The sequence below is a fragment of the Harpia harpyja genome, chromosome 10 (genome assembly GCF_026419915.1).
Source record: "Harpia harpyja isolate bHarHar1 chromosome 10, bHarHar1 primary haplotype, whole genome shotgun sequence".
NCBI classification, from domain to species: Eukaryota; Metazoa; Chordata; class Aves; order Accipitriformes; family Accipitridae; genus Harpia; species Harpia harpyja.
The window spans coordinates 15,722,813-15,739,276 of NC_068949.1; the positions used below are offsets into that span (position 1 = coordinate 15,722,813).

The following is a 16,464-nucleotide window of genomic DNA, read 5'->3' on the forward strand; positions in this document are numbered from 1 at the left end:
TGCTATACATTATCTGTGGAAAAGAAGCTTCTACTGGTTACAGGAAGATCTTGTATTCTTGGTGCAGATATGAGTCTTTATTTTCCGTTGCTTCTGAGAGCTGCATGTTCATTTGGAGAAGCAGTGATTCCTATGAAGGATTTGCCAAGTGAAAAAATATGTACGTATTTTGTAAGTAATATGGAAAATAATTTGTTTCAGGTACTGAGCAGTACAGTGAGTATACAGGCTATGCAGAAACTTACCGGTGGGCAAGAAGCCACGAAGATAAGACCCCAAGGTAAACTTCCACATAAATATTTCAAGCGAAGGAATAAATAAATGTTATAAATTTGAAAACTTGGTGCTTTAAGTATTGCCTAGCATTTGCCTTAATAGAGAATTTGCCTGTTTGATCCTGCTCTCTTCAGTAGAGCCAACAAGCTAAGAAAATTATCTCATATTAATAATGAGATATTAATGCTAATAAATGGTACCTGCCAATATGTCAGTTCTTAAACCAACATCTTTTACAGTTATATGTATTTAATCCAAATTTTTAAGATGCTGACTGAACTGTGGATTATAATGCCACAAGAAGTTTGACAATGATACCTCAGGTGCCACAGTGCAGCTGATGTGTGGCAAAATAAGATTTAATATCGTGAATCTGAGTAGAAAGCTCTGAGCTCTTGAATTTATTTCTCCAACAAGGTTATTGTAGTGTATACACAAAATTATTCATTTGGTCTAGAAACATACACAATGTACTCTCATTTAAATGTTGGAGGAAGACAGAGAGCCAAAGTGCTTTTCTTTGACCTTGCAGTGTTCTTACGTCTGTAATTAGATTTGTTTCACGTTTATGCCCAAAGTCTAGCCAAAGTATTTCTAAATTTATAGGGAGACCTGTCTCACTTCTGATGCTGCTTTCATTCCCAACCCACAAAGAAGAAAAAAAAAAAAAAAGTGCTCCATTGTTTGTTATGAGCTCACCTTTCTAGCTTCTTCTAACAGAGAAGCTCTGCACGGAATTGCTTATTTCGGATCATGATTATATTGCCAATATTAAATAACTAATGTCATCTACTTTTCTTCTCCCTCCAATTTTAGGGATGAATGGCAGCGACGCTACACTGAAATTGTTGCTATAGATGCATTTCACTTCAGACGTTTCCTTGATCAGTTTGGTCCAGAGAAAATTAGAAGAGAGCTCAACAAGGCCAGTAACTTCTTACAGTGGCCTGCAGTCGAATGTTTATAGTAGCTTTTCAAATATTTTTCTATTATTATCTTCAGCTAAGGAAGGTCTTGCTTAGTTGTCTCTCTCATAAAAGATGTACTTCAGGGTTTTGCTGTCCAATGTTAAAGCAGCAGCTTGTCAAATAGAATGACTCTTATCCTTTGATATGCTATTCAAAGGTGTATTTTATTTAACTTTCAAAAATGTAAATGAAATGTGGATTAACTTGTTAACTCTTCCCTGTCCTGCTTCTAAATTATGATTTTAAGTTCTCTTCCCTTGATTGGCTCTGCCGAATATCCTACTCAGCCCTGCAGTCAAGGTGGAGAAGGGTGTGCCTCCTGTTTTAATATGGTGACAGTTCATAAATACGGTGCCACTTACTTTTCTTCCACCTTTCTTGTTTGCTCTTGGGGTATTGCCATATTACCTGGGAGTTTATCTTTTCATATATTGATGTCTTCTTGAGATCAGATCCAGCTGTTCATAAATCTCATATCTTTATTTGAACAATAGCTGTAAGGGCTGTTGCAACTGAGTATGTGTATATACATGCCAGTTAGAGCTTACAGTGATGAGGGCATTCAGAAGACTGATAAATCAGGCCAGTTTTAATCCTTTAAACAAAACTTTTAGACTAATGTTCAGAAACAGCACACTTCCTGCTAATAATTCTTACACATTATTAATCATTATCACTATGTATTCAAAGCAGTCAGTCCTTGACCTTACCCTAGATTAACTGTGTGTATACAAAACTACACTGCTCCAATGGCTATGGTCCTTTATACTCATAGTCATCAAAGTTGCTGGGCTGAAGAGCTCTTTGACAGGGAAAGCTGGAACTGCGGTGGGCATCTTTTTTTCTCTCCTCTGCCCTCCCTAATTTGGGATCTTGTCCTTAAACAAGGTATTTGAGGTTCTAGATGGTTCCCAGCCCTTGGTCTCTGCCCTGGACTGTGTGCTGCATAATATTTGGGAATGTGGGGTTACTTTGCCAAGCCATGGCAGGTGCTTTATGTTGTATGGCTGAGATTTTCATGTTACTTGTTTTACTTCTTGTTTTGCTGCTGCTTCTTTTCTTAAAGCTAAAGCAGTCTTTTCCCAGCTCTTGAGGTTGTACTTTTCCAATGACTAGCAATTGCCATCAGTGAGCTGTTCATAGTTCTGAGGCCTTAGCTTTCAACCTATGCCAATGTTTTCAAGGCCTTTGCTGTTATCCCATGCATAAATTTTATCTCCTAACAAAAGATGCCTGGTATCAATCTCCAGTTCACATAGCAAATTCTCATAAGTTAATAAGAAGGCTAATGGGCCAGAATGAGGGTCTTGCATGGCTAGTATAAGGCATAGGTAGTGAAAGGTCTGTGGCCTGTTATAGCAATGGCAATGCTATTTTTACTGGGCAGTTGAGTACAAGAATGTTTATACAGTTATACTATATTAGTGTGCTTATATTTGGGTTCAAAACATGCTAATGATAAAGTCTGTTTAGTGTGCTTCTGTGTTTATAGATGCAGTGGGCCTCTGCTTTAGCTAGGGTGTTAAATATGAGGGCACAATACTGCTGTTGTTAGTCTCCTGCTTTCTGTAGTATAGGAGGTTATAGAATAATATAGGATGCATTGTAAATAAATTCAAACGTGGGGCAGTGTGTTCCCAATTCTGACCTGAAAAGAGAAAGGGAATATACCTGAAAGCTCATTTCTTTTTTTTTGGAGGGGTAGGGGGGAGGGTGGTTTGGGGTTTTTTGTTTGTTTGTTTTTGTGGGGGTTTTTTGGTAGTGGTGCTTTGTTCCCCACCCCGAAACGATGTACAGTGCTGAAGGACTAATTTAATTTAGTTATAAAATCTTAGCATCTTGACTAAAGTAATATTCATCAGCTTGTTTCTTCATGGTTGGTAATGAAATTAGCCCTGAAAAAGACAGTAAATAAATTTTATAAACTTCAGTGATATCTTAGTACAAAATCCAAATTACCTACTCTAGTGAATTTATGATCTGCCTACAATTTTCAGTATTATTGATTGGGTTTGGATTTTTAAAATAAATTATGATAGATCCATGCAACTTTTATACAGTGTGTTGGTTTGGCTGATGTTTGATAAGGACTGATTGGTATTTAAAGAAAATTTTAAGCCTGAGTTAATTCTGTTTACTACAGTAAAAATTTCATTAAGTTTATTGGAGGTTCTATAATATTTTAACAAATATTTTCAAATGTACTGTGGTGGGTTTTTTTCAGTTTGATATAAAATAAATATTAACCTTAAGATTTTTCTGTGGGTGAAAACAAGTTGATGGAATAAGCTGCAACTCTATTTCTATTATGACTTAATAAACCAGGACTCAGTAAACGCAGTGTATGCACACAGGCTTTGAAATCCGAGTGTATTATGTATTAGTAGACAGAGCCCAGTGTCCAGAGGTTCTTTTGTTTGTCTGTTATTTTGTTAGACGTTAGGAAATGATTGAAACAACTTAAAGTGATTTTTCTTACAACTTGTATTTTCTTATAAGCCTATGTGATTTCTCCTTATAAGATCTATCTGTCTTAAAGAACCAGATGTTCAGTCCTGGTTAGTTTTCTCAAAAGGTCACTGTCTGAGGCCGACCCTTGTTTCTGGTGTAACCCATACTCAGAAAACAAGATTAATATTGTCTAAGGTCAGCTGTTCAGAATAAGAAAAAAACCCATTGTATCTGATTTCAGCATTAAGATTTGCAGATGTATGTGTAAGAGATGTCACTGTTTCATCCTTGCTAGCCCCTTGAGATTATTGCCTAATAAAGACTCTCACTAGCAATAATTTTTCCAGTTGCAAGTTCCAGTTTCCAAATCCTAAGCAACAACTGAGTTATTATTGGGCTTGCAATCCCATTCATAAATGTCATTAAGCCTATTTTGATAGTCACCAATTAAAAAAAGCTACAGTTTCGTATTTGACAAGAAATGCTTCCCTAAGAATTATGGTATGTAGAACAGTTATGTTTCAAATGGTTAGCTGTGAGAACTATATATAACAGTTTTATATGAAAACAAACCAATTGTAAACATCACACAACTTCTAAACAATATGAGATACCATATATTTGAAGTTGTCTACAACTTCAAAACAGATTCCTTTATGTAGTTCAAAAGGAACAGGTCTTCTGCTTCCCAAATAGAAGCAACTGCTTTAAAACTGGACAGAAAGCTTTTTTCATATTTCTGTATTCCTAGGTGAAACCTATTTAAAATATTGGTGCATTGCCTCTTTTTTAAAAAAAGTTATTAGTTTTATCTTTATCCTTTATTCGCTATGAAAAATCATATGGGAGCACTTACTTAGATATTTTTATTCATTTCTGCTGAAGTCCTTCCAAGTAATTGCTGACTTACTTATTGTGTCTGATGAGACAGTTTCTGTTCTCCATGTCCTGGTGAGTTGAGAAATACATGCCCATTAAGTAAAAGCTGAAAAGAAAATGGCATCCTGTTGCAACACCAGTCCATTTCCCTCACTGGGAGGATGGAGTTTGAAGAATTATTGTCCACACAGCCAGAGTACTAGCTTGCTTGGCCCACTAGTTTCGTACAAACATGCTTTGGACATTAAGCACACTAATAGCTCTGACTTGAAAGAGCTCAAGAAGCTGCATGTACCTGATGATGTGTAAGTGCTTCTTATGCAAACTCTGAATCATGGTACCCTGCTAAATTACAACTAACAGAAGTCTGAATTTGCAGCTTAGATCAGATTGGAGTGAAACTGTCGGTACTTCAATCTGTACCAGACAATTGTACCAATTCAATAAATTTTTGTACTGTTGAAAAACTTCCTGAAGAGATTTATCCTTTTTTTCTATACATGGAAGCATCTGCCTTTACTCAAGATTTCTTACTGAATATCACACACTTTTTCCTCCTACCCTCATTTATTGCATCAGACCTGTATTCTAGGATGCCTATTTTGTATTTTATTTTCAGTTCTGAGGAATTTCAGTAATACTGGATGCAGCGGTTCAGCTGTCTTGTGCTAAATGGGCCAAAAACCAACAAACGTGATACAATCTGCAGTTAAAGTTATTCTCTGCTCTGGCTATCCTGAGAAGTTTCCTATAGCTGTGATGAAATCCTTAGGAGTCAGCACCTGTATTTAATTTTTAACTTGGATCCAAATAAGGCAAAATTATTCCTGCCTTAAATTCTTTAGTGATTGACCTTAAATTTAAAGGAAGACTAATGGTGGATTGAAGTAGTTTGAATTTGGTATTGCTAGAAGACAACACTGATTATCGTTGTCACCTTACTGTTTGAAAATATTGCACCAGATTGCCTGTCAACTTCATCTTCTGACTCTTGTCTGCCTGCAGGCCTATTGCGGCTTCTCTCGACCCAATGTTCCACCTCAGCATCTCTCTGCAATAGCCACAGGAAACTGGGGATGTGGTGCCTTTGGAGGGGACTCCCGATTAAAAGGTAAATTGTAGCAATTCATTAATGTCCAAATGAATCAAATAGATTTTAATTCTTGGCCTTTTTGTTGTTGTTGTTCAAGTACATTTTTTTGTTTTCTTCAAATTAATACATTTTAGCCAAGAATTGGAATAGTAGTTAAACTCTCCATAGAACTGGTTCATTAGCTTTGATCTTTAGGCCATGAGTATTGTGGCCTTAAACAATAAAAATGCACACTGCTTTTATATGCTATTTTCAGTTTAAAGTTTGAGGTAAGTACGTTATGGTGAAATGCTGGGTTTACAGGGACCTGAAACCTTCAAAAGCACGAACATGCAATATTAGTTCACAAAAGAACATGTTCATTGCAGTTCTCAGTTGTATAAATCAGTTGACCTTTCTGGAGCAACCTTTTCAGATTATGCCTAAAATTCATATCTCTGCAAAGCTGTTTAAAATACCTGGTAATCTGCAAGGCTTCACAAACTTGCTGGCAATAGTTAATGTTTAGTTTTGCTCCTTAATATATTGCCATATGCCAGAGAGGTTTCCAGTCACTCAGACAAGCGTCTTTCCTGACTTGCCTGCTATATCACTCACTTTCTCATGTTCTTTTATTTTTAATTAGAGTATTTATAATGCAGCAGATATCACATGCCTGCATTCATTTAAGACTTTTTCCCATCAAGCCAAGAACTGATGGATCCTGACATTTAAATTGATATCCTGATTCATATAGTTCTAAGTAGAAATTTACATTTTCGTTGTTTTCAAACACTTGGAGAGTATTTAACATTTGCTTTTCTGCACAGCTTTAGGTAGTTATATTGAGACAAACAATCACCAGGCTACCAGCTTCATTAGTTTTCTTTCTTAGTGTGTTTTATTCATTGAGCATCTATTTTTTTCCTCAATGCTCATTGATTTCCTGACAGTTGTTTTTTGATTTCCATTAGATAAAATGGGCTGCCTAGTGCAGATCATCAATATCAGAAGTAGTATTTACTGCAGGATCTGACCATACTTGATTATGTTAGGAAGGTTTAATAAATGCTTTGATCTGCATAAGGCCTCCTCTTGGATCTGAACTGTAATATCGCATGTATATTTTTTTTAACGTATGGCTTTCTGATAAAAATACGGCTCATCTGATCTAAGCCATTATTTGTTCAACACTGGATGTGACTTTTAGAATAGGGATTGCTCACTGCAGTGCTTTACTTCCTCTCCCCATTGGTCGGAACTCAAAACTGAAGCATAATGACAAAGACCACCAGAGCTGAGTCTATTTGGTGAGGTAGCCCATAAGAAAAGTCTTTGATGTAGACAAAGAAATGAGCCATGAGATGTGGTGCTTTGTAACTTGGATATGAACTCTGGCCAGAACAAGAGCATATAAAGTCTTGAACATTGTCTCAATTTTATTTTAACTTAATGTTTTAGTTTGAGCTTTCATTTATGTAACTTTTCCTCTGGTTTTGGATCAACCTTTTTTTTTTTTTTTTTTTTCCAAAGTCTGCAAGAGTTAACACTTAACAGCAAATTACAGCACTGCTGCTGTTGTGAAAAATTCATCTAAATCTATGTGTGTACTCTCAAGTCTTCTCCTGTTCTTTTGGCAGACCTTACAAAGACAGACATTGATTTAACTTGCACTAAAGTTACTCTTGTTGTAAACTCAGCTTAATTTCTTAGTTGACTCTGAAAAATCAATACCTAATAAAGAGAATTAAATGACAGTGATATGCTATGGGATATGGAGCTAGTCGTTTAGTATGTGATGTTTTTCTCTGAGCTGATGCTGACTAGAAACAAGATGGCTTCATTCTTTATTTTTGTAAACTAAGAGCTACTAAAAGAGTACAGTAGTTTGTCATGTGTGGTTTTGTCAGAATAGAGTTGCATTTGATGTGTGATAACCATATGAAGTCTTCTCTAGTTCACAGATACTCCCTGCGTAGTCATAAGTGCTAAAGGTGTTTCTCCCTTTTGTTCTAAAATGCTGTATAGGGTTATTCTGAAATATATTCTGCAAATTCTCTCAGTGGTTTCATTTCATTATAAGCAAATTTCTTACACTGGAGAATAATCTTTTACACTTCATAGGGAGTCATAAATTCTTCATTTCTGAGTATGTTTTAGAAAACTCTGAGATTATCAGTATCACAATTTCACTGAACCCAAATAAATAGCTTTTGTTGACTACACAGGCTTGACAGCATATTGCAATGACAAAATAATTTTCGTAGTTTAAAAACTTACTTTTTCATTTAACGCTCTTAAATATATACCCTTGTCCTTTCAGAAGTAGTTATCTGGATCTGTAACAAAGACTTCAGAACCACCAAAGTAATTGATATAATTGGATATAACTGGATAAGTTCCATAATGCATTATGATATTTTGCCATGATTTTTTTTAGTCATGAATTAAAGGTGTATGATTGTGTATAAAATATGGTTTCATTCAAGGTCACGGATGATGTGAAAACTAAAGTTGTCTTAAAGGAGGAAAAATATAATCTGGCTTTATAAATTAAAGACCTGGTATGTAAACAAGCCAGATTCCAGTTAAGTTAGGGGTATTTCCACAAAATTTTACTATGAACTTAAGACTTTCAATACTGAAAAAAAGTATGTTTATGTAATTGGGAGAAGTTGGAAGATCTTGTCTTGCTCTTCAAACCAGAAGATAATTTAACAATTACTAGCTGCAGGGGCTCTGTGCAACTGTCTAAAGATTGGAAAAGTGTTGTTTTATTGAAAATGCAAAGGAGATGATCTGATAAGGCATCTTATAAATACATAAATTTAACTCCTAATGATTGTGAGAAAGTACTCTTTAGCTGAATTGGTGTTCTTATTTATCTGAGAAAATGAAGTTCAATAGGAAGACTGCTGTCAGCTTTAAAAAGAGGATTAGTGGAAGGAGAGAAAAGCATGCATCTTGCCTCATGTAAATGCGTGCGATATTGAGGTGCTACCATGATAGTACTGCAGTTCTGAACTCACACAATAGGCAACGACACAAGGAGTATGGGGCATTTCGCGCAGTGTAGCATTGCTGCACCTGCAGTAGTGGAGTTCCGCTCTGTTTGCTCCTGCGGTGTCTCTGGTGCCGCTTGCCTCGCACCGATCTCTGGACTTTAGCTGCGCTGCTGCAAGGGTACTGCAGGAGAGGAGTCCCTGGTGATAACATCCTTTACTCTGGGTAAAAGGGATTGAAGGTGTAGGGCCTGTGAGGATAGTTGGGTCCCTAGAGGGATTTGTATCATGCTTCTACCACCCTCAGTGGGTGGTAGAAGAAGGTATGTCAGCACAGCCATCCCTTCAGGTGTGAGTCTAGAAGAGTTAAATGGGATCACATCAGCTGGGTGCATGGGGCAAGAGAGCCCAGATCCCTCCAGACCCCTGTACCACAGGCTCTATTGCTCTTCATGTGATGCTCCTTTCTGTATCAGTGTCATGGTTTAACCCCAGCCAGCAAATAAGCACTATGCAGCCGCTCACTCACTTCCCCCCCTCCCCAGTGAGATGGGGGAGAGAAATGGAAGGAAAAAGGTAAAACTTGTGGGTTGAGATAAGAATGGTTTAATAGAACAGAAAGGAAGAAAATAATAATGATAGTAATAACAATAATGAAATGACAATAATAATAATAATAGAAGAATTGGAATATACAAAACAAGTGATGCACAATGCAATTGCTCACCACTTGCTGACTGATGCCCAGTTAGTTCCTGAGCGGCGATCCACCCTGCCCCAGCCAACTCCCCCCAGTGTATATACTGGGCATGATGTCACATGGTATGGAATATCCCTTTGGCCAGTTTGGATCAGCTGTCCTGGCTGTGTCCCCTCCCAACTTCTTGTGCCCCTCCAGCCTTCTTGCTGGCTGGGCATGAGAAGCTGAGAAATCCTTGACTTAGTCTAAACACTACTTAGCAACCATTGAAAACATCAGTGTGTTATCAACATTCTTCTCATACTGAATCCAAAACATAACACTATACTAGCTACTAGAAAGAAAATTAACTCTATCCCAGCCAAAACCAGGACAATCAGTAGCATGGAAATTTCACATGGTATTGTATATCATTAATGCCCAGAAGATTGTGAAGCCTGATTCTTGACAGAAATTTTGACCCTCGTTTCATAAGGTCTATAGCAATTCAAAATAAACAGTAGGATATTTTTAATATCTTCTGTAAAATGAAACTGCATTGTTTGTTTGGAATGAATACTAAGATTCATTAGGTTCTGTTCCCCTATGCAAGCTAGTTAATTAGACCCTTTAAAAGCTGAACTACTGAAGCTTTACCAAATCCACAGCTGGTTCAGTAGTTTAATTAAAATATCATTCCCAGATTGAGATTAATTTCACATGTGAATCATGTAATTTATAATTTTAGCTATGGGTTTACAAGAGGTTTGTTTGATTAAAGAATGCAGCATTTTATTAGGTCTGTTTAAAAATGTGAAAGATTCTTGAGCTGAGCTATGAACAGCTTTCTATTTAGTTTCCAGTAGCAGGTGGTAATGCAGTACGTATGCTATTTTACTTAAAATTAATCTTTACAAAGACAATATTAATCACATTTTAATTAACTCTGCTTACTGTGTGGAAAAGGAAAGAATTAATATCAGAACTGCACCCATAGGCTCTGAAATAAGACAAGCCGCAATAGATTAAATCGTTGCTGGGGTCCATTATTTGGACTGTTTTAACATTACCTGAAATGTATGTGTGATTGATTGCACGCATCTGTGACACTCCAACCTCACAGTACTGGTTGGTGAAAAAGCTGCACTCTTGTAATAGTTTGGTGCTACCTAAAAGGGTCCTGTTTTTTCTTCTCCCCTTCCCTGTTCTTGGCCGTATGGTCTGGTGCCCTCCCTTACATCAGCTCTGGCTTTTAGCAAACCCTTCACTCAGCCAATTCAACTGCAGATCTAGCAGAAAACAGTTAGCTTTTATTCTTTTGTCATATAAATTTTCTGCCAGGTTGGTGAATGGAGTTGGCTCAGTGAGATGTCTGATGAGCACCTGAGAGCTGCAGAAGTCAGGAGGTGGGTGAGAAGGCAGAAAATGTAGCTGGACCAGAGCCACTTTCTCCAGTTTCAGTGGGTCATTGGCTTGGCTCAGCTGGACCATTGATCAATGCCCCAGATGATTTCTCAAGATGAGTCTTCAAAAATCTGTTTCCAAGATAGGAAGCATTCTTCTTTCTTTTCCATATAGGAAAACAAAGTCTGTCTATTTTGTAATGTTAGCCATTGACAGAACTTGGGGATGCAGCTTGATCCAGCGAGTTTGACATGAAGCTGGAAGTTGAGTAACCTCAATTGCATTCTTGGCATTGCCACTCGCTTTTTATAGGTCAGAACGAGACATCATATTCCATGCTGCATGCTTCTATTATAGGTAAGATGGACACCTTAAATTGTGCAGTAAGCGGCTGCAGAACCATAGATCTCCTGGCAGCTAAAAGTTGGGTCAGCTCCTGCTTTGTGTAGCTTACCTAGTGAAAGGGTTGGCTCCATTCCTTCTGAAGGGTGGTAGAGAATGGAAATTGTGACGTGCTAATGGATGCTTTTTACCCTACTATTTGTGACTCGATGCAAGGAGCTTAAACCAGGATGTAAGATGGTGCTGTCGTCTTAGGCTGTCACATTTATTAGATAACTAATGGCTGCATTGTGCTTGGGGGCGGATGCAGACCAAAAAACCCTTTGATTTTTAAGCACATTATTTATCTGGAAAGTAAGGGTGGTTGTCACTAGTGACTCCAGCAGAACACTTCAACATTCTGAGCTGCAGTGCCCAGTATTCTTTACTTTGTTTTAAAAGTGGAAGTAATACTTACCCACCCATTGTTCATACTGCTGGTGGTGTGATTATTTGCTGTAAACTTAGGCTGTATTTTTCCCTTCAGCAAATTGTTTTATCCTGTATTCATTTGTGTAATCTTTTTTGTTGTTTCAGCCTTAATACAGATACTGGCAGCTGCTGAGGCTGGACGTGATGTTGTTTATTTTACCTTTGGAGATGTGGAGCTGATGCGAGATATTTACAGCATGCACACTTTTCTCTGTGAGAAGGGCCAAACTATTGGTGAGCATAAAGAAATCTTTTCACGCAGCAAAGAGACTTAACCATCTCTTTAAGTAGAAATTCTCCAATAAGAATTACTGTCATCAAGTCCTGAACACAAGCAAATGGGTCTCGGTTTATTTGTACCTGTTTCCAGAGTGGGGAGCTCTTCTGAGTCAGGGTCCACTGCGCAGTGTTAATCTGTTAGAAGACTTCTAGAATCCTTTTCTAATTCACTTGAGAGTTATGCTCCAGAATTTGGAAAATACAGATACATGTGGTAGACAGAAGGTTTGCAAAAGTTTTTAATATAACTCAAAATGCTTTAAAAAGGGAAAATCTGCTTACGCATTCTTGAAACAGATTTGTCTTACTGTGGTTCTGGCTTGATCCTGCAAGATGTGGTCAGATGTGTTATGCAGTAGCAATACAAGAAAAGCAATGTATCCATTGCCCCACTATAATTGTCAAATGTCTTTAATTTCTGGAACAGAAGCACAAAGCTAGGTAATTGGCAATACACTTTTAAGTAACACGTATGCAAGCCTAATGTTCGGATAGCTTGTGCAGAAAGCTCAGCAGGAAGTTGAGGGAGCTCACTCTATGTTTTGAACAAACTTGGAAACAGTTACATTCCCCTCATACAGTTGTCTACCTCCTCTTTCACTGCTCATTTAAAGAGATGCTCCTAGCCACTATCTCAGTGTGAGTGTGCATTTCTAGTCTTCATTTGCAGTCATACATTCTTCATATGGCATGATCTTACATGGTTTTTATTTCTTTTTATTTTTAAGGGGACATTTATAGGCTGTTACTGAGATATTACAATGAAGAATGCAGAAGCTGTTCTACTTCAGGACCAGATGTCAAGCTGTACTCTTTCATGTACAACACCATTGAGTCCTATGCAGATTCTACTGATGATGATGATGAAGAAAAAGGGTTGTGCTTCGAGGATTAAAATAAATGTGTTCGTCCAGAATATTGTCCATCTCCTCCCACTGGTATATTGTGTGAATTGCTGGGTATAATGTATGAATTGGCTTAATTTAATATATATTGACTGCATTGGTAGTTATGTATAACACCCAAACAAAAAAAACCACCTTTGAGAGATGAGATTTTTTTTGTTTGATGGTTTTGTACATGAAAACCTTGTTCATATGTGTACAGAAAAGATTTCTTTGGTAAATCTGGTTCGCATTATACCTTGTTAAGCAGGATTTTTTTGGTACACATTTGTACTTCAGTCAAGAAATTGCTGAAAGACTTCAGAAGATTTCTCTATACTCCTTTGCCTTTATTTTTCAGAGATCTTACTTAGATTTCTCATGTAAGCTTAGTGCTGGAGTACAGGCAGCCATGTAACTCTGGGGATGATTTTAGAGAGAAGGGTTGTAATGATCGTTTTTACTGAAAATTGTCATAATTTGATTACCTCCTTAAGACTGCCACGGTACCTTCATTGTTCTTATCAACTTTTTCATTCATTTAACTTAAAATGTCCTGGTTTAAATCTATTTTTTTAATAAATGGTTAAAAATGGGAAGATTCTGGGGGAGCTATAATGCATTTCACAACTGCATTGTCTTTATCAAATCAGACACAAAAGCTAGCATGAAGAAGTAGAGAAAAAACAAAGTATGGGAGGGTGGGAAAATGAGAAATGTGACCAAAGTTAGCAGAGGGAAACATTTTCACCTGACACTCTTCAATACCATTTTGCTGGTGCTATCTGTTACAACGTTGAACAAGGTCTTAGATGTGTTAGTATATTTGGAGTTTCTCAAGGTTCACTGTTGTTGGCGATATCATTTGAATTGAGGTCTGCTAGTTGTGTTTATATTGTCATATCAGTTCTCCTTTATCACAGTACACGTATATGTGAGTATAAGATCCCCATGGGATAACATGAGTGAGGAAATGGAAATCACTTACATATCAGTGGGAGGAAAGTCTGCAGGCTACAGATAAGAACATGAGGTCTTGTTAGGAGTTTGTGCCTGTGTCTTTTTAGGCATGGGAATAATGACAATGAAGAGAGGGCAAAAGATGTGTAAAAACTGTGCTATTACTATCTCTGTGAATACCAAATTAGTGTTGCTTTAGTACATTAATAGTTTACACAAAGCTGCAGATACATCTGTGATAAAACTTTTCCAGGTCTATGTACTATGTACAATCCAATGAAATGTTTGTCTATTAGTAGTTTAAACCCAGCTTAAGTTTAAGCCCAAATGGCTAAGTTTAGCCTCTTCTGTGTTAGATTTTCTGGTCTGTCATGGTTGCTATTACAAGTTTAGTAATACAAGTAAAAACTGCAGCAGGAAATGTAGTGAACTAGGGCTCTAATATCAACAAATCTTGTCGGCTAATGTCAGACATAAACCTCTCTAAGCCTGAAACATAACATGGTAATTAAATGCTGGAAGCTGTTGGCAGTCTGGCTTACAATTCAAGCACTTGCTGCTTGAGCTGCTCTGGTGGAAGCAATAGCAAAGGGTTTGGGTCATTTATAAACACCTCCAGAGCGCTGCACCTTTGCATTAATGCTAAGTGGGCAGCTTGGAAGCATGTTGCTTGGAACGTGACAGACAACAGCAGTTCAAGGGTTTCTTTCTATTCTTCCCACCAGCTGTAGTTTTCTCCACCCCCATCCATTATAAGGAAAAGATTTGGGCTAGAATTTCAGACCTTTTTCTGTGTTTGCAACCTGCGTCCTCAGAGTTAGCGGAAATCTTTTCTCCTGTTCCTGGTGTTTCAGTGTTGGCTCAGATTCTGGCAACAGGCATAACAGTGTTTTACAATAAGCTCTTACTTGGGCATTTAGGTTCAACTACGATAGTGCTTCTAGATGCGTTGCTGATGATAAATGTACCCTGTTAATTAAGACAAGTGATGGAAAATTGGTGCTATCTGCCAAACATTCTTCACCTTACTACTCAGGATTTCCTATAGAAAAGGTGAACAGAATTTGTTCCTAAACAACTGGAAGAAAATGCAGCAAAAAGCTTTAGGTGGCTAGATATGACCTCCCCTTTATTGTAAATAAATGCCCCTTTATTAGTGCAATATTAATTTTCATTGTAAGGGGAAGTGATTGGTCAGGTATGAAAAATGTACCAAAACAAGATGGCATAAAATTCTGCTTCAACTCTAGAAACAGAAAAATATATTTAATGTTGGAAAGATTCTCTGAAAATCATGTTATAGGGTATCTAGTTAAGAGAGTTTTTGCAGTGTCAGGTGTTTCCAGGATAATCCTAGTCATTTTATGCAGTCCGTATTTTCACTGATATCTGAGAATTTTCTAATATGGGGAAGAATGCCTTTTATTTCTTTAGGATATGTTTACCATACTTTTATTATCCCCCCCCCCCCCCCGTGAAATATGGTTGTACAGACAGGAGAAAAGGAAAGTAATAACTCATTTTCTGTTTAATGTATCATCTAAATAAGAGTGATATATCCTGCATTCTACTGTGTGTCCCTGATCTCGTAAAGGGCAATGTTGTAAGAACACTTTGAATACGACTTTGATCGCAGACAGGCTGAAGATTTTCTTTATTGTTTTGGAGGGTTTTTTTAAGCAAAATAGCCCAGAGTTAACAAATTATCAACGGTGTTACATTCCCATAACTTTCTAATTCAATAAAGAGCTAAACTGCCCAGAATGCTGCATGTGGAAGCAGGAATTTTGCATCAGCCCAATACGTGCTCTGCATCTTTCTTTCTTTTTCCCTCCGCCCACCGCTCTCCATTTATAAACTACCTGAAACGTTTTCTTTAGCTAGAGATGCCTTTTGGTGCTCTGTTTGAACTAGCATGGAATGGAGATGTTAATGATCTCTTTGTGCAGCCTAGTAAGCTTCAGTTTCACTCTTCTAGAAACCTGTTTATGGAGTATTCCATTTTTTGGGTTTTTTATTACTTTAGGGATGTTTGCTATATGATTTCAAATAAAAATAAACTTCCTACCAAAATTTTTGTTTTATACTTTCTAGCAGCTAAATCGAATGCTTAATATAAAACGACAACAAGCAGTCATGTAGATTGCAGTGTTGCCTCATGGTCAAGTTTGGTGTCGGAGCACTTCTGTTGTTCTACAGCTCTTGCACCTAAGTTCCTCAGTTTTGAGGTGTTCTTATCTAATGATGAGTACCCATTACTGTATATATTAATTTATAAACTGTTGCAGTGTTCCTGATGTTCTTCTAAACTTACAGTTTATGCACCATAATATTATATTGATTTTTCTGGATCTGTATGCTACTGTTTACATGATTTTGTAGGAATACGATTAAAAAATTCTGACTGAAGCAATATTGTGTGCTTTGTCTCGTAATACACTTTCCAGGACAGAGAAATTGCAGCACATTTGAATGTACATGACACAATACAACAGACAGTTCTAGCAGTAAATTTAATAATGCAAGTATTTTGACACATAAAATATAGCTAAGTAATTTATTCTTACTGTACAATATTGTAGCAGTTGCTCCCGTCTGTGTAGCAATGTAAAAAGGAAGTAACTACTGTAAATTGGAAGGGTGTTAGCATGAGTGTAAGATTTCATATGGGTGTATGGCCATATGCAGACATTTTTATGTTAATTTCCAATTTGCTTTTGGTAAGCAAGTAAGTGTTTGATTATTCTTTGAACTTCATGAAGGAAATACAACTAAATAAAAGCAAATAAAACCCTAA

The 16,464-nt window shown here is 37.1% G+C and overlaps 1 protein-coding gene across 4 annotated transcripts in view; it reads left to right on the forward strand.

The window, feature by feature from the left end:
* PARG (poly(ADP-ribose) glycohydrolase) overlaps window positions 1–16,076 on the forward strand; it is a 74,613-nt gene extending 58,537 nt beyond the window's left edge. For all 4 annotated transcript variants that reach the window (XM_052799168.1, XM_052799166.1, XM_052799167.1 and 1 more), the window contains 5 exons: window positions 202–280; window positions 1,093–1,201; window positions 5,580–5,685; window positions 11,650–11,778; window positions 12,552–16,076. In XM_052799168.1, coding sequence (XP_052655128.1) covers window positions 202–280; window positions 1,093–1,201; window positions 5,580–5,685; window positions 11,650–11,778; window positions 12,552–12,718 — 590 coding nt within the window. In that variant the 3' untranslated portion in view covers window positions 12,719–16,076. The remainder of the gene's footprint in view (window positions 1–201; window positions 281–1,092; window positions 1,202–5,579; window positions 5,686–11,649; window positions 11,779–12,551) is intronic.
* The last annotated feature ends 388 nt before the right edge of the window (window positions 16,077–16,464 follow it).